At 44.0% G+C, this 22,459-nt stretch overlaps 1 protein-coding gene across 2 annotated transcripts in view; it reads right to left on the bottom strand.

Moving 5' to 3' along the window:
• Positions 1-10,398: 10,398 nt before the first annotated feature.
• Positions 10,399-22,459, bottom strand: part of LOC144149587 (uncharacterized) — a 41,034-nt gene continuing 28,973 nt past the window's right edge. For both annotated transcript variants that reach the window (XM_077681226.1, XM_077681225.1), the window contains exon 5: positions 10,399-10,828. In XM_077681226.1, coding sequence (XP_077537352.1) covers positions 10,478-10,828 — 351 coding nt within the window. In that variant the 3' untranslated portion in view covers positions 10,399-10,477. The remainder of the gene's footprint in view (positions 10,829-22,459) is intronic.

The following is a 22,459-nucleotide window of genomic DNA, read 5'->3' on the forward strand; positions in this document are numbered from 1 at the left end:
CCGACAAAGGAAGACCCATTTGGCGGTAAAGAACCCCATTATATGATTTTCGGAGGGAGGAGAACCGCGCGCACTTTGCAAGAAGTGGAGACTTGTCTACACATTTTGACCAATACACACAGGGCCAGGCGCGCTGTACGTGCATGAGGTACGTAGAAATTTAAAGTGCTACAAGACTGCTCTAGGTCAATCCTTAACACTGTAGGAGGTACAGCATACCGGGGAAGTCAGAGGTACTGTCTCGTGGAATCTGTACCTTCGGAACGTACATGAAACCACGTGGGCTTCCTTGGAACAGAATCCATCACTGTTCAATTCAGCGCTGCGACTTCAAGGCAATCGGCGGCTTAATTTAGGTCAGTACATCTTCTGTGCTCTGTAATCTAAGAACGGGAAGCAAGTGTGCAGTGTCAGGATGCCGGCTAAACATCTGTTTCTCTTCCTCATCCAGGCTTCCCTGGTGTTGCTGCGGACACCAACGGGATGATCGTCGTCAATCGATGCGCAGCAGACGAAGCCTTTGGACAACGACGGCACAGAATTGGTTCAGCATTTTCCATTGTTGGGAAGTACGGCATGGCCTCAGCCATGCCGGCACCACCCTTCAACCGGAAGATACCATTTCGTCGCCAACGCCATCGCAACTACCTGGTATAAACGGAGCCCTTCAAGGATTTCTTAGCAGTGGGCACGGCGGCAGTGTCGGGATGTCGGTTAAAATCCGTTTCTATTATTTATCCCGGTGAGGCAAAACTTCGGTAAATGTTTCCGCTCTAACGATGTTTATCAGATAGTGCTGTGGCGACCACGGCCTTTTATGAGTTGTATGAGTTGGCTTGTGACCTGAGCGTGTCTATGCGATTTTTACTCTTACCAGGTGACGACATCGAGTCAAACCAGGGCCGACTCTTCAAGATCTTGCACAGCAAATATCAGCAACTGCTGAAGATATTAAGGCTATCAAAGAAGGCAAAACAGTAGCCAATAAAAACCTGATTTAAAATGATAAAAACTAGAAAAACTTACTTGAGAAAAAAGTAACGCACTGCGTTAACAAAGCTGCATAATTGGAATGTAGCCTGGCAAGTATGGCTAAAAAATTTGAAGACCTTGACAACAGGAGTCATCGGTCGAACCTAATAATTTATGGTGTTAACAAACAGGATAACGAGACTACGGAAAATCGCGAGTAATCTGTTATTAACGAAATCTTTCAGGATGTTCTTGGCGTAAAGGTATAGGGTGTCGAGCGGATTCACCGTCTTGGTCGACCAAAGCAGGGGCGTGATCGCAACACATGCCTTCTTGTTGCCACTCAACATTCCACTGTTTTCTTAGGTTAATATTGAGCTGTTTTGTGATAAATTGTAGTGAAATAGGACAGTCAAATTTTAGCGTTATTTTGCTGCTGTTTTAGCCATTTAGTCCGCTATTTCGTTACCGACATTGCCACTGTGACCTTTAATGTGTGTTAACGTTATTTTGTCCTGTTTTGCTATTTTGTTTAGCATTTCTTTATTTTTAATTATATTTGGGTTCGTATTATTTGGATTGCTAATTGCTTTTAGGGTTGATAGGCTATCAGTATACAACTGTACGTTACCTGCTTTGAAGTTATTTTGGAGGTATTCAAGGGCTTTTGAAACCGCGATTCCTTCTGCCTCAAAAAATGCTGTACTCCGGAAGTTTTTATTGTTTGGTTTCTACTATTTTGCCTGACTTGTCTAGAATTATAGAAGCTGCTCCTACGTCGGTTTTGTCTTGCGAGCCGTCTGTAAATACTACAAAATCTCTCTGCGAAATTGGTTGGGTTAGATAGGTAAAATATATCTTATCTGCTGGATGCAGCTGCCATATATCTACTTTGTTACTTATTTGGTTACCAGTAAAAGCGCGGTTTTTCCAGGTGAACATTTTTCCGGCGAAAAGTACGTTAAATGTTTCGATTAATTTTTCGATCGTCAGATGAATTGGTGGGAGATTAGCTATGATGTTTAAGGCCGGATTGGATACTGTTTTAAATGCTTTGGTAACTTTACTGAGGCTTGTTCTTCGAATATATCTTAGTTTTTTCTCGTTAGTACCTGTTTTTTATACCAACTTGGTGCGGCATAAACTATGATACTTTCTATAGCTCTGATATAAATTTGTCGTAGGTGTTTGCTGGTAAGCCCCCAGTTGTATGCTGTAAATTTTCCTAGGCCGTTCATTATTTGGTTTACTTTTTCGTTTACATAGTTAATATGAGCGATAAAACTGAGCTTGTTGTCTATATAGACGCCTAATATTTTAATTTCTTTCCAGAATATAAGATTTTCGTTTCATAGTTTGATAACGGGAGGTCTTTTAATGTATTTTTCCCCTATTACACTGAATTTTGATTTTGTTGTGTTAACTGTAAATTCTTTCCCCAGTTTTCTATTATTTTGAGCGCTTCGGTTGCCTTTTGTTCGATATTATCTCTTGAATTGCCTCTTATTACTGAGGTTATGTCGTCGCCGAAAGCCTGAATCGCTAGGAACTTTGCTGTTTAGGAGATCTAAAATTGTTATGTTCCAGAGTTATGGACTTAAAGGTGACCCCTGCGGAGAGACTGACTTAAGATAAAGTTGAATTCTTGATTTCTCCATGTTATAGATAATTTTTCTATTTTTAATAAAGTTATGAGTCGAAATGATCAGATTTCTTGGACACTGTGATTTTTTTAGAAAGTTTACAATGACCGATGATTTGATACAGCTAAATGCGTTCTTTATGTCTAAAGAAATGACAACACATACCGCTTTATCTACTCTTGATTGATCATTTTTCTTTTTTACCGTTTTTAAGGCGATGGTTGCCGACGTGTTATGGGTAAATCCAAATTGTTTTGTACTATGGAGTTTTTCTTGTTAAGAAGTAATATATTCTGTCTTTAATTATTTTTTCAAGTATTTTTCCTAGTATAGAGTTGACTGCTATGGGTCTATATTTGTTGGCTCCTTGGTTATCTCCTGATTTTGGTATTAGGATTACATTTGATTCCTTCCACCGTGATGGAATGTATCCTGTTTTGATACATGCATTGTAAAGATCAAGAAAGAATAATTTTTTGTTATTTATAGACATTGTACAAACGTGGCTCGTAGGCCATCTGGTCCAAGAGCTAAATTTCTGCGTATATCAGAAATGACTGCGTTAATTTCATTTTCAGTAATAACAGCTTCATCGCTATCGCTTTCAAGAAGAAAAATTTCTTCTCCGTTACAAACCTTGTGGACATAGTATAACTCTCTTATTGTATGTTCAACCGTTTCTTCGGTTGATTTTGTTTTTCCTCCACTTTCTTTTTCCAAACTTGAAATGATGATTGGTTGGTTTACTGTTCCTATGGCTAATATATACGGTAATGTCAATGAATTTATATGAACTTGTGAACAAAGTTGTTCCCAACTTTTTATTCCTGCTGTAGCTAAGTTATCATTGTAAGCTTTGTGTTCATTATAGTACTCGGGCTTAAACTTGTTCCTTGAATTCTGCTCGCGATTTTCTATACCTCCTTCTTAGTGCTCTTACTCGCTTTCTCTCGATTTCATGTTCAACTGTCCACCACGGTTCTGGTTGTTTGTGGGATGGTTTAACTTTTTTGCTATGTGTACTTACTAATTTTTCTATTTTATCATACAATGTGTTTACGGCATTTTTGATTTCTTCTGTTGTTTTAATCCCGTTTCTAGCGGTTTCGAACCAAGTGTCCTGATTGATTGATTGTGGGGTTTAACGCGCCGACGCAACGCAGGCAATGAGGCGCGCCGTAGTGGAGGGCTCCGGATTAATTTTGACCACCTGGGGATCTTTAACGTGCGCCGAAATCTCGTACACACGGGCGTTTTTGCTTTTCGCCTCCATCAGAAAAGCGGCCGCCGCGGCCGGGAAACAACCAAGTGTCCTTTTTTTAAATCTTCTAGGACATGTTTCTCACCTTTTAGGGTGAGACGGTACGTGGGTTTTTAACGATATCGTATAAAAGTAAACTAATAAATTTGTGGTCGCTGCTGTTGTAATCTTCGAGTACTTCCCAGTGAATAACTTCTGGTAATAACGCTTGCCCTAAAATGGTTACGTCGATCCAACTCCTACCTATACTCTTTTCGAATGTCGGACGTGGGTTAGGGCTATTTATAACAGAAAGGTCGTGCCTAAGGAAAAGTTCAAGTAAATCGTCACCCCTTGTATCGGTTATATCTCTTCCCCATACTCTGTGTTTCGCATTCAAGTCACCCAGTAGTACTACGTGGTCTGTAGAAAAATCTTGAAAGAAGAGTTCTAATCGGTTTAACGTGTTTTCGAAATCGTCTCTGGGAGGGGCGTACCAATTAATTACAATGAATTCCTTTTCTTCCCAGCTTACCTACGCCGCAATTATGTTTTGGTCGAATATGAGCAGGAATATTTTCACACCTGGAAAATGGTTTACTAGAGCGACTTTCGGGTTAGTTTTGTGTGCTATGACTTGATGTCGGATGGGAAAACCTATAACCTTTCCTTTAACGTGATAAGGTTCCTGTATTGCTGAGATGTGATTATAATTTTCGTTATGGTAGAAACTTAACGCCTCGTTCCCTTTGGCACACCTTGCCAAATTAACTTTGATTTGTAGTGATGGCCGTGGCTGCGAGATTTTGCGCTGGTCCGAGTACTTCTTCGCCATACTGTTATGTATGTGTGTGTTGTGAGCGTTGTAGTGATGAGAGTGTAATTGCGTTGACCTATCCATAGCAACTCACAATTTTAGAGCGTCCAACTCAGTCCACTTCACGCAACACTGCACTTAGCTAAATGTTCAACTACTTGCCCCTTGCGTTGTCGAAGCAGAGCTACACCAGTCGGTTCAAATCAATAGGAGGAGAATCGTCTCTTGTTCTTGTCGCTGCCTCTGAATGTACGTCGGGCATGCGTTCTCCATCATTGAGTGCCTTATGGCCACCATTCTCAACCGTTCCGTGGCTCTCTTCCGCACAGATGCAACAATGAGGTTCTACACTTGCGCAGTTCTGGTAGTAGTGGTTTCCCCCACATTTGGCGCATCTTGGTCTCCTGTTGATGTCACAGTGTTTTTCGGAGTTGCCGTAGCTCGCACAACGCTTGCATCGTGGGAGGAAAACGTTGTTGAAGTACCTGCACCGTGTCCATCCGATGTAGAGACTTTCTTTCAAAAGGATGCTCTGATAAGCTGGCAGTTTTGTTGACAGAACGGCTGTTGTGCCATTCTTTCCCTTCCAATGGTGTAGAACTTGGAAGTCGTCGGGGTCGCAGGATAATCGATTCTGGTTTACTAAGTCTGTCGGAATGTCTTCGACTGAAACGTCGTCTTGGATGCCTATTACCTTAAACTGGGGAAGTTTTGTCTTGGGTTCCCTTGTTTGTATTTGGTGGGTTGCTGGATTTTTTGCGATTTCTTCAGACAGTTTCTTCAGTCCTTCCGTTGACGTCGAGGTCACTACGATGCCTTCTCTTCCTTGCATAAGGGAGACTTCTGTTATGGCGATTTTTCCTGTGTCAATTTGTTTTTGGAGTACTTCAACTATCTTTGCTCCTTTTAATGTGGGTGACGTCACCACTAGCGCAGCGCGAGGTGGCGGCTGGTTGGTTCTTGATTGTACTGGGTCTTTGTCGTTTGTTGGTTCTTTCACTTCACTTCCTTGAACAGTTCTGGCATAACTAAGACCTCGGTTGTGTTTGCTGATAGCTTTTTCCATGCCGGAGATCTCTAAATCGCTGCACGTCGTGAGACGCTTTTAATGTGAGCTCCTTCATTTGGATAAACTCTTTGAGCAGTGTGTCGACTCCTTGCTTCAGACCTTTCACATTTTTAGTAAACGTCGCGATTTTCATGAGTGCGCTCATGAAAAGTTCATCACAGCTGGTTATTTTTGTTAGCAGGTCACTGATGTGATCACAGATCAGAATGTTCGATCTGGTGTGTTCTCTGGCGAGTTGAGCGGGGAAATCTTCAGCTATATCAGTTCCATCCGGTGATTTTGGTTCGTGGAGACTTCGTTGGTGGTCTTCACCGCTTTCTTGAGTCTCAACTCTTTTGCGTGAATTACACATGTTCGAAAGTTCAGAAGGAGCGTTTGAGCCCCTGTCGCTTAGCTGTGAGCCATCATTTTTCCACCTGTCGCGTTGTGATGAGGCTCTTTCATTGCCGCTAGTGGAAATTGGCTTGGTTTCATTTTTTTGGTTGGGTCTACAGATTGTTTCTTTCTCCGTTGTTTTTTTTTCATCCTTTCACTGCTGGGGATCTCCCACTTGCTTTTGCATGTTTCTACCTTTTCCGTATTACGAGTCTCCTTCGCGAGCGCTACCTTTCCGTATTCGGCCTCACCAAGGCGAAACCGACTTTGCAGCATGGGAGTGAGCCTTTAGTAGTTTTTTTTTTTCAGATAGCTCTTAGAAGTTTCCGCTCGGTTTCGTTTTCCCCTTCTGAAGACTTTCGTCTAAATTCGGAGCCCACCCGGCTCTCCTCCGGCAGCTATGTGTTTGTTTACATTGTCCGTGACGGCTGCGCCCAGGGTCCAATCAGCCGAGAATGGTAAGACTGCTTTTATTTCCTTTTTGCGCCTATTTTGGCGGATATTGACTCGTCGATGTCACCGAAAATGTTCGTGAGTCGATTAGGACCTAACCCACCATCCATCCGGCAGTTGTCTTGTTTGGAGGCCTTGAAATTTTGAAGCTGTGGGTTAGGCTTACCCGAATGCTCTTGCTTCCGAAGCTTTTTCCGGAGCCTTGAGTCGTTTCCAGGTAATGTCTTGGTGTGCAGGGGCTCTCGGGATATTCCGCTGGCCTTGGATGCACGAGGGAAAAGCGTGCGGAGGATATGTTAGAAATGAAATACGTTGAATGCAGGAGCTGGCGCGCACCGCTGCTAGCGAGTTGGCTGTGACGTCACTCCTCCCAAACACATGCCTGTAATAATGAAGTTGCTTGACTTCCGAGACAAAGAATGTATCATGAAAAACTGCCCGAAATTGAAAGAATCTGGGTTTTCCCTCCGCGAAGATTTTTCACGGGCTATTTTTTGATTTCAGCAAAAAGCTGTGGCTTCGCCCCAAAGAAAACCGGGACCGTAATAAAAAAGTTCGCCTTGTGTACAAAAAGGTGAATGTTGACGGTCAGGTTTGTCGTTGGGATGAAACCCGAAACGATGTGGTTGTGGTAACAAAAAATGCCAAGCAGGAGGTTGCGGTGAGAGAACCGGCAAACGAAGTGGGCATTACGAGAAGCCGAAGTCGGTAAGTTTCATCCTCGTGAATGCTCTCAGTCTCGCCAATAAAAAAAGGCCAGCTAGAAGAAACACTTGTGGTTCTAACGCCTGAAGTTGTTGCTGTCACTGAAACGGGGCTACATTATAGTATTTCCGATAATGACGCTGTCCTACCGGGATATGCGATCGTACGAAAAGACCGAGGTTCACGTGGTTGGGGCGTTGCGCTGCTTTTTAAAGAAAGAATGCGCTTTTCTGTTATGCCGGATGCCACCGATGTTGAAGCATTGTGGTGTAATGTGTATCTCAGACAAAACCGCAAAAGTTGGTGTAGTTGATAGGCCACCTATTGCTGATAGTATATATCTTGAGTCATTACACTAAGCGTTCTACAGGCACTGTCATCAGGAAGGTCATCTAAAAACTATGTGATGAATGTTCTTTTCAAGGTACTAATGACTGCATATGCCTGCAATCTTGAAATAACTATTTGCTGGGTGCCATGGCATTGTCAAATCCCCGGCAATGAGGCCGCCGATGAAATGGCTGGTGCTGCTGTTCTCATGACTACAGTTGGCTTTACAACAGTACATTACACCGACCTAAAGACAAACATCAGTCGACAGCTTCGTAACACATGGCAATTACACTGGTGTCAACAAAACGACCACACACTACACGTAACAGAACCACAATTGGGACTCAAAACAACTTCCTCGCAACAGATAGACTGAAGTCGCCCTGGTTAGGCTGGGGATAGGCCACACACGTGTAACACACTCCCACCTACTCACTGGGACTTCGGGACCCATGTGCAGCAGATGTGGAGAGGGCCTATCCGCATTGCACATACTAATCACATTCAAGGCACTCTTCACAACACGACACAAACATTTCCGTGAATTATACACACGACGCATTCTACTGCACCCATCATATTTTTTAGCCGACGAACCTATATTTTCTAGTCAACGTGTTTTTAAGTTTTTAGCTGAGGTATAATTTCTGCAGTTCTTGTTATATCACCTGTAATCACCCTTGCCATATACACCAGCCATCTCCATTGTCTTTTGTTTTGCGTCACTTTTACTTCTACTCACATGTTTTAGATTTATAGTTTCACCAACCATTAAATAACTTCTTCTCTGGCACTCTTTAGACTTTTTGGCCTTGGCCATTAAACACCAACCATCATCGAGCCATTATATGGCTACATCCACTCCAATGTTCATAGGAGACAATCGTGCTGGCCGGTGACTTTAACATTCCCGAAATCGATTATTCTTCTGTTAGCGCATAAAGTAAAATGCAAAGTTTTCTTATAGATATAATGCTTACACTTAATCTTGACTGGCTTATTCGTGTACCAACACGCGTGCAAGGAGCATCGTCTTCAATGCTCGATCTAATCTTCGTAAGTAACGATGTCCCCCCCCATAAAAACCAAAAGAGACCTACTCGATGGGTTATGTGACCACAAAATGGTTTTATGCACACTGCCTTTGATTAAACAATCCAGGACTCACGGTCCAGTAAAACAACTACCCGAATTTACTATTACTCACAATTCTGCTATAATGACATACCTTGGGCACGAGTACTATGAATTTTTTATGTGCCTTACTGATAGCCATAGTATTGCCGAGGTTTGGTGGAAATTCTTATCTCACGTTGCGTATTGTATGAAAACCTTTGTTCTTACTGTGCGCAAAACAACGAAAAAATACAACCCTTGGATTACGCGTGAAATATTCTATAATAAACTTTAGCTTAAACGGCTTAAAAAATCAAATAAACTCCTGACTGCTCCAGGCTACCGTTCCCCAATAAACGCTCTAACTCCCCCAAAATAAAGTTGGATTCTCGACCGCGGAGGCCTCTTTTGTGATGGAGGCGAAAAGCGAAAACGCCCGTGTGCACGAATTTTCGGCGCACGTTAAGGATCCCCAGCCAGTAAAAATTAACCCGGAGCCCTCCACTACGACGAGCCCCATCACCTGCGTTGCGTCGGCGCGTTAAACCCTACACTCAATCAAATCAATAAATACCTAGGCGTGACCATATCTTCCGATTTTGGCTGGACGGAGCATGTCCGCTACGTCACAAAGAAACCATTAAACAAGTTATTTTTTTATCAAAACGGCACTTTATTTTTCTACCCACGAAACCAAACTTCTGGCATACGTCACGTTCATACGGCCTCTCTTGGAAATTGCAACTGCTGTCTGGATCCTTCACACCCGCGTCTAACATTACTACTCTGTAGAAGGCTCAACACAAAGCCGTGGGCTTTATCTACAATAAATATGGGCGCACAGACTCGCCAACTGAACTATTACGTCGGGCAAGGCAACCCACCCTTTCAAGCAGCGTAGAGCTGGTTCGACTGAAGTTTCTAAATCAGGTAATCCATAAATCATTGAGAATTAACTGATTCCTTATTGACCTTTCCCTTCGCTAGAATCACAAGGCAACGCCATTCTTGGGAATTAAACGAGTATTCATTTAATAACAACACTTTCAGAGATTTGTTTTTTCCACGCAGTATTGGGGAACGGAATGTGTTAGGCCCTGTTGTCACTCAACACCCAACCATAAAAAAAAAGTTTGCAACTTGCTGAATAAAGTATGCCATGTTGTGTATCTTGATGGATGGTGTTCATACTCACCTTGTATGTAATTGGTGTGCGTCGTTACTTGTGCATTCCTTGAATACTGTGGAATCTATGTAATGTGATGCTCGTGTGCATCTTGGTGTCTGTATTGTTTGAGTATGCATAATTCCTTTTACTGTGTTATTTTGATTATAATGGCTTCTGTGAATGTGCACTGTAGTACTGCGATAATCCTGGTGCTTTGCCTGCGCAAGTTGCGCATCTTTTCTGTACCTTTCATTGTATATGTTCACTCTTGCAATAATACACCTGGGGATTGACAGTATTCTGTGCCTAAACAAAAAATAAAGTGGGCTAGCTGGTGCTTGTTGAAAACATGGAAGAACAGCGCGAAATAATGGGACGCAAAGTAGAAAACGCACACAGGGCGCTGACTGACAAGTAAATTTTTATTGCTTGAAGGGAGCTTGAGTACACATCTACAAATCAATGGAAAGGGAAAAGGAGACAGGTGAAAAACACAAAATTAACAAAAGTTCTTGCCAAATAAAGCGCAGTTATTCATCCAAAAGATACATGATTTTATTTCCATACAGTAAAAGCGACGGATTGCTTAAACATTTTTCGCTCCTCTGAGTGATCCTGAAGACTTCCGCCTTGTCGACCGTCTGGATTCATGGGCTCTTCCGGAACCGGCAACTGGGTAAGTGGGATGGAAGCTATGGGCCGTTCCTGGAGCGGAAGTGGGGTAGGGAGGGTTGGATTCAGTGGTTGTTTCGGAAGCGGTGAGTGCGTGTGACGGGTAGGAAGCGGGGGCTCCTCCTCCAGCTGCAACCGGGTGTCGTTGTTGGACAGGGTAACCGGCTGTTCCCTGGCCAGCCGGCTGAGCCGATGTCTGGTTACTCGGGTTGATCAGTGTGTCCAAGTTGCGGTAGAACCGGTACATGCCGAAGATTATTCCAGCCTGCGCCGCGATACTTATTTGTAGCCATCACAGAGCTAGGGAAGCCGAACGTGTCAATACAGCCGGGTAAGCATAAGCAGGATAGTACGTTGGCTATGTCATATGTATGTGTGCACTGCACAGTATGGGCAAGTGTGCGAGCACTGTGGAGGCCGATGATGAGCATGCAACAAGAGGTAAGCAATACGCTCACGACCAAGAAGGCGCAGTGCAGTTTGCTCCAGCACAAAGTGTGCCTTCTTTGCACAGATAAACACGTATTTTAGTTTAAGAAACCGATATAAAGGCATGGCTCCCTCACCATGATTTTAACATATTCCCTTACTTCATCGAAAAGACAATCTTTTAAAGAGGTCAATGTGATTAGAATATCATCATCATCACCATCCTATCTACGCCCACTGTAGGGCAAAGACCTCTCCAATTATTCTCCAATTACCCCGGTCCTGTGCCAACTGTGACCAATTTATCCGCGCAAACGTCTTATTCTCATCTGCCCATCCAACTTTCTGCCACCCCCTGCAATGCTTGCCTTCCCTAGGGATCAACTCTTAGCCTTAATCTCCAGCGGTTATCTTGCCTTCGCTTTACATAGCCTGTCCATGTTCATTTATTCTTCTTATTCTCTACTAACATGCCCTTAACACACGTTTGTTCCCTGACCCACTCCGCTCTCTTCTTGTTCATTAATGTTACACCTATCATTTTCCGCTACATTGCCCACTGAGTCGTTCTCAATTTAACTTGAACCCTCTTAGTGAGCCTCGAAGTTTCTGCCCCGTAGCTGAGTACCGGGAAGATGCAGCTGTCATACACTTTCTTATTCAGCGACAATGGTAGGCTGCTATTCATTATCTGAGAATGCCTGCCATATGCACTCCACCCCTTTCTGACCCTTCTAATTATCTCTGCCTCACGGTTGGAATCCGCGTTCACAACTTGGCCTAAGTAGACATATCCGGTTACCACTTCCACTACCACACCCCCTATCCCAAACTGCTGTGCTGTCCCGAGGTTATTGATCATTACTTTGGTTTCCTGCATAACAATTTTCAGGACCACGGTTCTACTATGTTCGTCCAGTGCGGAAAGCATTCTTTGCAATTCGTCCCCCGAGTTGCTTAGCAAGGCAACGTCATCAGCAAATCTGAGGTTACTGAGATATTCTCCATTAACCCTTACTGCCACCTGTTCCCAATCCAACGTTGGAATATACATACCATTTAATGGGCTATAAATGAGAGAGCGCTTAGAATAGGCAGAACTCGGCCACTGGAAACCCACAAGCGGAAAAGAGAAAGGCGTTAAAATGCGTTATATCTTAAACTACGTGAAGCTTGAAAAATGGTCAGTTAAAATTTCGACAACTTAGACAGGCGAGTGCTAAAAAGAATTGGCCGCGTATCTGCTCCTTTATATGCTAATTTCGTCAAAAGACGATAGTCTTTGTAGACATTTGCCAAGAAAATGTCCCCTTTTTCTCTCGCGCTCACCTATCATGCTGTTTCTGTACCGTCCCGCTCATCCCAAGATAAACATACCAATGGTTTGCTCAAGACGATTTGAATTTACCGCGTTCCATTGCTTCAGGCCGGGTTCCTGCAGTACGGCGGTGACGCGTGTGTATCGAGGCGGCCGACTTCAAGGTTTATCAAACCGCGTGGCTGTGCTCTATATGCGTTCCAAGCAGAACGTGGAACAAATCTAGTAGAACAACCGCTTTAGCCCTGACCAATCCCCCTTGTGGGTGCCTGCCAAAATTTTTGAGGACATCATCATCATCATCTTTCGTTGCTTGTTCGCGTTATTTTTCATATGCCGCCTGGAAGTGGCGCGGGCAACAGCAGGCGGCGGTTTACTGCACTACATGTAGAATATCACTTGCTATCGAAAAACCAAGCATCGATGAATTTTTTAATAATGGAACACTTGCTATCGAAAAACCAAGCATCGATGAATTTTTTAATAATGGAACACTGTACACTGTATCCCTTGTGTACTAATTTCCTGTCTTATACTTGTGTAATGTGTTGTTCTTGTTCAACAAAGTTGACAAGTGTGAACATATAATCGGGCTTAGACGTTTACCTTTGGCTGTGAGTATATAAGACTATACAGGATTTTATATGAGTATATAAGAATATATAAGACGGAGAGACCAAAATGTCTGGGTTTAAGTAGCCCAAGAAAGACTATCGTCTTTCAAAATCCGGGTCATCTCCACTAACGTGAATCTTGAGGAGGGGCGAAGCATGTAGTGTATAAGTATATTCTTGGGGCCCCAGCGTTTTTGCCAATGGAGATGAAACCGTTGTGGTGTACAGCTTTGCTGTAAACGTCCCTTGTCTTTTAGGCACGAAGCTCTCTAGCGCGAGGTGTAAACGAGTGTGCCGGTGTTTTTTAGTGCGGTTACCTCATAACGCGATGCTTAAATGAGTTTCCCGGTGTTTTAGTACCGTGACTACATGAGACGACTATTACGACGACGACTATAGGACACGCCAACAACGACAGCCCATAAGGGGCATCACCCATTAAAGGGCCTCGACGAAAAAGCTATGTGATTTATGTATACCGGACTTGTGGTGTTCTAAAACATATTAAAGGGACCCTATATAGGGTTTCCAAAACATGCAATTCTTCATGCGCAATCTCTGGAGTACTATTCAAGGAACGTACTGCCGCTGAAACGGTTTAAAAGCGTCAAATATAAGCCGAGTTATTGTTAAATAATAAGGGCCAGCAATATTGCCTGGCGCGTTCGCCCTGCCTGGTGCCTTCGAAGCACTGTGAAAGCTATGACGTCACCGACCCGGCGCAAGACCACCTAGAGAAACAGGGCAGGGCGCTGGGGCCCTTGCACCATTGGCTCCGCTCAGTCGCACTTCACGCTTTTTTTAGCAGCCGCTGCGCCGCTCCGCCTACTCTGCCGAGGGGGACAGTTGCCAGTCGGCCGGGCTCCTCGCGTTGGCCGTGCTTGGGTCGTAACTTCAGTTTCAGCTTCTCCGCGTTTTGGCTAGGATCAAAGTGTAGTGTAGTTTCAAAAGAGGGGAAGCGAGGGTTTTGAAGGCAAAATAGCGGCGCCAAACACTTCATGCTCGCTCACGACAGTAACTGAAGATTTCCACCGACGACTGGCGACCCGCTAACGCTTCCGCATGCGGCGCTGTCGCGGAGAACCGCCCTCCGAGGTTGCGTTGCGCAGAAAAGGCTTAGCATTGCCGCAGTTATTCAGTCATCGCTTTACGAAGCTACGCCAGCTACGATTACCAGCCCAACCTTTCAGTACACTATCACCGCCTTTCACGCGTTTACAAACTGATTTTTAGCAATAGTACCGCTCTGGCGGTCAGTGACGAGTTTTAGCTGCTGCGGTGTATACGCCGTATGGTGCATACACCGCACAGCGGTCTGCTCGTTGATTGACCGTGCTCATAATGCAAGTTTTCATACAATTTGGGGCGGCGTGAAAGAAAAACAGTTTTTTTGTCATGTTTGTTTCCAAAATGTGAAAACTTGAAAAAAAAAGACGATTTCGCACAGATCTATACAATTTCGACAAACTTTTTAAGGAGGAAGCCTCATATGTCTCATCAAACGCGAAAGTGACCGCAGTTGCTGGTGACTACACGAACGAATCCAAAATATGGCCGCTGTATAAAGAAAATCAGTAAACGAAATGTATATAGAAACACTTTTGAGTTCGAATGGGGTACCGTGTCGGGATGGAACAAGAATAATCCGGATGCGTGCCGCACGACAGGTGAACGTGCAGACATTGCGAACACGATGGAGCACTCAAGAAGCCTTCGATAATCGCTGCTTTTCACCTTCAAATCCCTTAAAAGAATTAAGTGCCTGATGGATTTTTCTGTTTGCACTGAAAAGAATACAATACTTTCATGCTGCATCACAAAATTCCCCGCCGAGGTTCTGCTCTCAAAATGTGTGCACTATAACACGTCCAATTATTGATTTCAGAAAGTGTTTCAATACTGTAGATTGGTGCATCACAACGAACTTCCCCGAAAAGCTGCGTTTTTTTAACGCTGCCCTGGATGACAAAAGCCAAAATGACATTTTTTTCCTAACTCTTTTTTTTCTGTTTTAAAGCAAAGCGTTTTACCTCTACTCCGCAAGGGTTTTTTCAAGACTGTTGGTGTCACCAGAAAATTCCAGCGAACAAAAAAAACCGCGCCAATCCAACCCGTAAATGTGGTTGGAAAGCAAAGCTTTAAACGACATCCATAACGATTACCCATGCGACGTCACCTAAATTCACTCACATTGCTCTACAAATAGTAAAACCAGAGAGAAGTGAAATGCACTTAACCACACCATTTATACTTCAAAGAGATATTTTGGTAAGGATAAATCAATGCATGATGCATGTACGGTGTTTGGTTGAGTTGTACTGGTGTAGCACAAGAGTGGAAACTTTTTTATAAAATAATGTAAGCTCCAACCCGGTGCTAGACGATCTGACTCCTCCGTCTCTGCGCTGCGGACGGAGGCGGCGAAATTTGCGGCAGAGAAGGAGGAGCAGGAGGAATAAATACTTCTGTTCAGATCTCTGAACTGCCCAGAGTGCAGCCCTGAGGAGTGATTCCTTCTTCTGTGGGGCCCATATGCAGTCCGCGCGGCCTGTGTTCTGCCACCCGCTGAAGCTGGGTAGTTAGAGGGGGCCTGGACAGCAGCATCTCCCAATGCTCTTGTTGAGTAGTTGATGGTAAGAGAATAGGGCGCTTAGGGCTACGGTGCACACCCCGATTACGGGGTGGAGTGTTCCTACTTCTGAGCAAAATTTGCATACAGCGTCGTAGCGATTCGGACGCATTAAGTGAAGACGCGCAGGCTGTGGGAAGGAGCCCGGATTGTATGAGCCGTAGGGTAGTTTGTTGTTCTCTGGAAAGGTCAGGGTAAGGCGAAGGTACGGTCTTTCTCAGAAGGCGATAATGTTGGGTTATCTCTCTGAACGTGACAAGCGAGTGACTGTAGTTTGTTGTTCTCTGGAAAGGTCAGGGTCAGGCGAAGGTACGGTCTTTCTCAGAAGGCGATAATGTTGGGTTATCTCTCTGAACGTGACAAGCGAGTGACTGTCCTCGTGGAGCTCCATAGCACGGGAGGTAAAAGTGCAGGCTTGTTGGGTGGGCGTATTTGTTGCCCTCCATTGAGGCGTGAGGGGGTGTCCAGATGAGCTGAATGGAACCGTTTGGGGAGTGCTTTTTAGCACGCGCAGTGAAGTTCAGGACACCCAACCCGACTGCTAATTCTAGTAGGCTTGCTGGGAATCGGTGACTACCCTCCGAGCCCCTGGTTGAGTGAGAGCCAAGGTGATCGCTGCCTCTTCTACTGCCGCCATTTCTTGGGTCGTAAGCGAGGTACACGCAAGGAGGTTGGTTCTAGAGGTAGCTACGATGATGGCGTATTACTGCCCTCGATGTTTGGAGAGGTCTGTGTAGATAACGGCATGTTCCCCACCGAGGGTGGTGTTTAGCGCTTGAGCCCGTGCCAACCAAACTGCGTGACATGCCTTTTTTTAGGGTCGATAGATCCCGATATGGATTTTGCGTTAATAGTCTGAACCTAGCCTTATTCATACCTTGCAAACTACGCGCTATATCTTACAAACTCAGCTGAGCTCGCGTGACGGATGGCGACCATCGACATTCATCCCTACTAAGATACGCCGTGCCGACGGTGCCGGAGCGCCGCTCGCCGAAAACACGCCCGCTTTTCCCCCACAGCCGAAAACGCTGCTTGGCTACAGCATTTAAAGGGGCCCACCAATAGCGGCGCCATTCTGGTCAGTGCTACTTGTGTCATAGAGGCTGGGTCCGATCATTCTGCCGCACGTCAGGGCGCGGCAGTGTGGTGCCTAGGAAGCGGTAGGTAAATAAGGAAAGAAAGAAAAGACCTAAGACCTTTTGTGCGTCTTTATGCAGCCCCTGCTTTACGCAGAGGTGTAATATTCGGTAGGCGTATTCGTGAAGGGGCGCTCTAGCGATTGCGTGATTGAAATGGCGACCTTCTGAAGTGCACTTAGGGGCCCTTTCCGCACCAGTTCTGTAAATATCAACACTTCAGCCTATGAGCTTTAACTGTACAATTCAGTGTCCATATTAGCCAAACATATTGCATTCAGATGTAAAACACCATCTGGGATCACAACAAATCTCCGAGAGGATGATCTATGCGATCAATATACCTCATTATGTGCAATTTACCGCCAACCATCATCGTGTGTTTTGTTCTGGATAGTCGAGGTGCCACCACGCTACAACTATGGTCCCTAGAAAGATTTGCTAGTCTACCGTCCGCCGGCCGCGAAGGGGGCTCCTCCGTGATCATGCAGCGGCGGCGCTGCACGCAATCGTAGCGCGGACGGCCAGTGTAGGCGTGGGGAGCAGTGCAGCGGACGGCGCTTCGCTGTGCTGCATTCGTAGGTATGAGCGCTTTTAGCCAATGCGCGCTTTCATCCTCTCTTCGTTTCTGTATACAAAACAGTTTTGCCAAATAAATTGGTTGCTACGAATCTGAAGGGTTTGTTACCGAAGCATGAATTCATGCCAGTACTTTTTCGCGAATTAAGAACTATGGAGCCAAGCCATTTAATCGTGTCGCTGCGCTGTATCCTCTATATCCTCTTCCAGGGAAAAGGTTTCAACACATTCTCACGGCAACGGAAGCACTGTCGGCTCGGCAGCTTTTGCTACCTGGGGCACATCAAGCAAAATTTCAACTACATTACGAACACAGAAGCGTTTGAACGGGATCTGACCATTTTGCATCCTTCATTCGGCCCCATCGCACGTCGAACGCTGCCTCCTCAGTTGGGATTATCTGTTATATGTAAATTCCGAATGAAAATAATACGAGTGTACGCACGCGTACGATTTTTTTTGGCACTTTCAATCAACAGGTAGGAACTGTGATTCTAGCTTCTATTTTGCGCGCCTGTAATTTTTGTGAATTTCATGATTGGAATCTCCGCTAACTTTAGGTGCGCACGAAACATATTTTTACTAGAATCAGGCTGCCGAACTGCAACTGCGCTTGCATTCTTCATTGCAGAGGGCTTTCTATTTTTTATTTTTCGTCGCCCGTATACTCGGAGGGAATCGCAAGACGCACGCACGGAAAGCAACAAGAGAGAATATTTGTATTGTGGCCAATCAATTTATTTGCGCTGTTTCGCTGTTTGCAATTGAGAAGATAAGTTTTTAAGGCTTCTTTATTCCAATGACCATATGCCTTGCTTTACCCCCTCCTCCCAAGGGGAAGTGGGAGGGCTCGTCCCGGAGTATTTAGGAACGGTTTTTTTTGTTTTGGCAAAGCATATCGCTACAGCTTCTTTTTTTTCTCGAGTCAGCCAGGCCGGGTACATGCTGACCAACTTCAATACATGACGTTCGACGATAACCCAGTAATATTCACAATTAGAACAAACGTTGCGTCTGGTGCCGCCGGGCTCTCTTTGAACGTGATCTCACTGTCTCTACAATGCGCGAATTAATGTTTGCAGCTGCGGTAGCGAAACGGCTACTGTAGTTGCTGCGGTTTCACCCTTTGATCTCACACGCAAAGGTTATCGGCCGCAAATATGTTCTGTAGCGCGATTCGCGCAAACTTCTGGCCGCTAAATTAAAAGGTCTCATAGTAGTTCTATCGCAGCTTCGATTGTGTGCTGACGCACCTCGAGCAGTAGGATTTCACCGCTCTAACTAGTTGTGAAACCCCCGGCGTGCCCGCTCTCCGCGGCAATAGCGCGCGGCACAGGCCGGCCGGCGGCCGCTCTCGCTCCGGCCGCTCGGGCGCTTCGACTGCCCGCAGCGCCCTCTGCGGAGCGCTGTGCGTGCGTCAGCGGCGCGGACACGCCTCCCCATAGAGAAGGCTGGCGGACGGCAGACTAGCAAATATTTCTAGGGACCATACTACAACTGCACTAGTCAAGGTCACCAAGATGGCGCCCACTATTACCATAGGTGAAACTCCTTTTTCTTTGTTTTCTAAATAAGGAGGTAACTAGCGTTATTGTTCATAAAAATCGACGCCTATCTAAAGCCATTACGACATCAATTGGATACTTTTAGATTCACTAAAACGTCGTATGCCTGTTATGTCAATGTCTTCAAAGAGCGACAAACTGATCGAACTGGTACTGGTTCATTGTAAAGACTGCGTAGAAACATACACACAACAGAAGAAACGTACGACCCAAGAAGAAACATACGGCTTCGCCTGCGTCATACGTTTCTTCGGTTGTGTGTGTGTTTTTGTGCAGGTTTTACAATGATGTCAATGTTACACCATTTTGTGGTTACGTAAATATTTCGGTATTTAGAAAAAAACAAGCGGGGTGGTAGGATATCGATGTATTTATTTATTTATTTATTTATTTATTTATTTATTTATTCATTACCCAGGTGATAGGGTATTACACAGGGGGGGTTACTGAAGCAAAACTACAAACAATGAACGTCAAAAAAGAAAAAAAAACAAAATGGATAAAATTTCAAATTAAAAACAGACTAAGGTTTTGAAGTTTATGTTCTAACAAGTAATTGGTAATGACAGCAAAAATACAGGAAGGAATAGGCAACAAATCATTCGAATACCGACAAGTACACGGTGAACAACCTATTAAGATGCAAGGAAAAATACACTGCATAATAAAAAGAAAACAAATAAAGCATACACTCAAAAACAAATAAAAAATGGTCAAACATCCATCACTCCGCAAATAAGCTGAATCAAGGTAAAAAATAGTACACATTTGCTCTGCACGTTCCGGAAAAGAGGAAAGAAAAAGAATTCAAAGTGAAAAAGTTACATGGTGTCAGTATTTTGAATTATTTCTTGAAATTTTGTGGCGTCTTTTACTGAGACAATGTGCCATAGCAGATTATTCCAATCGATTGTGGTACGTGGAATGAATGATCGGGGAAAAGCAGATGACTTACAGTTTACGCGTTTAACTTTGTAGGGGTGATCGCGGCGCGTAAAATAATGGCAGGTGGCTCGAAGAAATCGCCGTGAAAGTTTATAGAAAAGTGATAGACGTGAAAGTTTCTAACGATGGAATAGTTCCGGTAGTTCTGCTCGGCGTTTTAGTGCTGTGACGCTGGAATGACGTGAATAATATGAAAATATGAAGCGAGCAGCAGGATTTTGGAGTGATTGAAAGTCGTTTATGATGTAAGCATGTTAGGGATCAAAAATGGCTGATGTATATTCCAATTTCGGATGGATTAGTGTAGTAAAGGCAAGTTTGCGTATCTTAGGAGGAGCTGGTTTAACGTTACGCTTGAGAAATCTGAGTGAGCGGTTAGCAGCCGCCAGGGTGAGTTTTGCATGGTAGTGCCATGGCACATCAGGTTTCAAATAAATTATAAGATATTTATAGGTAGAGACGAGGTCAACAGTAGTATTATTTAACATGTAGGAGGTAGGAATCTGGGGTACGTGTTTACTAAAAGGCGTAGACTTTGTTTTAGAGTAATTTAGGGTCATTAGCCAGGATGAGTAGCATACATTATTACTGTTTTGATCAGTTTGCAAAGCTTTCCGGTCATTGTCAGAGGAAATTATTCGGCAAATCACACAGTCATCAGCAAAAATTCTTAATCGGGATGAAACACAGGATGGCAAGTCTATAATGTAGATTAGAAGCAGTAGTGGACCTGGTACGCTACCCTGTGGAACTCCAGAAGTTACTGGTTTGAAGGAAGAATTACAATTGAAAGCGGATGTCAACTGTGTTCTAGAAAAAAGGAAATCTTTTATCCATACGAAAATGTTTGGGTGAATGTTAAGCTAGACAGTTTGGTTAGAAGCCGGTGATTAGGAACACCGTCAAAAGCTTTAGAAAATTTGAGGAAAATAGCATCAACCTGGGATCCGCCGTCAAGAGCTGAATGTATGTCATAAATGAAGCCGGCGAGCTGCGTTTCACATAAGTATCCTCGGCGAATACCGTGCTGATTTTTATGTATAATGTTATGATCTTACAGCCAGTTAATTACTTGGGTGTGTATTATATGTTCAAGAAGTTTACAAATGGTACTGGTTAACGAGGAGGGACGATAGTTTAATGGCGATGAGCGTTCACCAGACTTGAAGATGGGAATTCCTTTTGCGATTCGCCAGTCATATGGTATGCAACCTAATGATAACGATTGTGAAAAAAGGGCCGACAGTATGGGACAAATTCTAGCTGATACATTCTTTAGTATCTCATTATTAAAGCCGACATGATCAGAGGCAGTAGACATTTTGAGTTTATTTAGTATGGAGAACACACCCACTTCACTGATTATTATTTCTGGCATGCTGATATCAGGAATGAGATTAACTTTCTTGGATGACGTGATGTCTTCACACGCGAATACTGATATGAATGCGTCGTTTAAAACCTGTGCGCACTGAGACATGGGAATGACGTCGTAATTACTGGCGGTAAGGACGACATCAGGATGATCAACAGGATTACTGACATGCCAAAATTTCTGAGGGGGATTTATTAGCATAGATGAGAAGTTATGTTTGAAGAAATGACGTAGAGTTGATGTGAGCAGGGACTGATATTTCTTATCACATGTTTTATAGCGTAACCATTTATTGGAAAGGGGGTCTGTTTTAGTGGCGTGGCGGTAAAGTTTTTTCTTTTGTTATTGAGGCGTCAAAGCTGTTGGTTATACCAAGGAGCGGTGTTTACAGTTTTGATGGTGATAAGGGGTATGAACCTGCTGAATGAATTGGTAAGTGCATTTTTAAACATGAGCCAATTATCTTCAACGGACCGGGATAATACCCTTGGAAAATTTTATTTGAGAATGACAGGAGTTCATTGTAATGCTATCGTAATCATCTCTATTAGAGCACCTTTTTTGCTTTTTGGTAGTGTTGCACTTGTTAGGGGAAATCCTTACGCTTCAAGTAAGGACGTCGTGGTCAGATAGCCCGTCAAGATTAGTAATTTCAGAAAATATATGAGGGTAGTTTGTAAATATTAGGTCTAGAATATTAGCTGATGTGGCCGAACACCGTTTGGGATGAGTAATTAGCTGAACCAGGGAAAAGTCGAGAGAAGACTGGACACAATTATGAGATGTGGCCGAACACCGTTTGGGGTGAGTAATTAGCTGAACCAGGGAAAAGTCTAGAGACGACTGGACACAATTATGAGCTTCACTTTGACCATCCCTAGCGGATAGAGTTGACCAGCAAATGTTCGAAAAATTAAATCGCCAAAAATGATTAAGAGAGAATTAGGAAACCGAGAACATAGTAGCATCAGGAAACGGGTAAATTCACTAGAAAAGTCAGTATTTGCATATGGGGGGCGGTAATAAACATCTAAAAGTATGACTCGGCCCCCACACTTCAGAGACGCCCATACACATTCAAAAAAAGGTAACAAGAACAGGTACTGCAGGCACATCATTTTGTATCGCCAGAAGTTCGCCACCTCCCCTTCTATGTTTCATGTCACAACGAAAAAATTTGTAATTTGCCCACGTGAGAAAAATACTGCTGTCAGGAATGCCATCGTTTAGCCACGTTTGAGTTAATGCGACGATTGTTGCTGTGCAAGAATCAACGAGGGCAGACAAGGGAATGCTTTTTGAC

Source organism: Haemaphysalis longicornis, unplaced genomic scaffold (genome assembly GCF_048455015.1).
Source record: "Haemaphysalis longicornis isolate Haplotype H1 unplaced genomic scaffold, Haemaphysalis longicornis Haplotype H1 scaffold_8, whole genome shotgun sequence".
NCBI classification, from domain to species: domain Eukaryota; kingdom Metazoa; phylum Arthropoda; class Arachnida; order Ixodida; family Ixodidae; genus Haemaphysalis; species Haemaphysalis longicornis.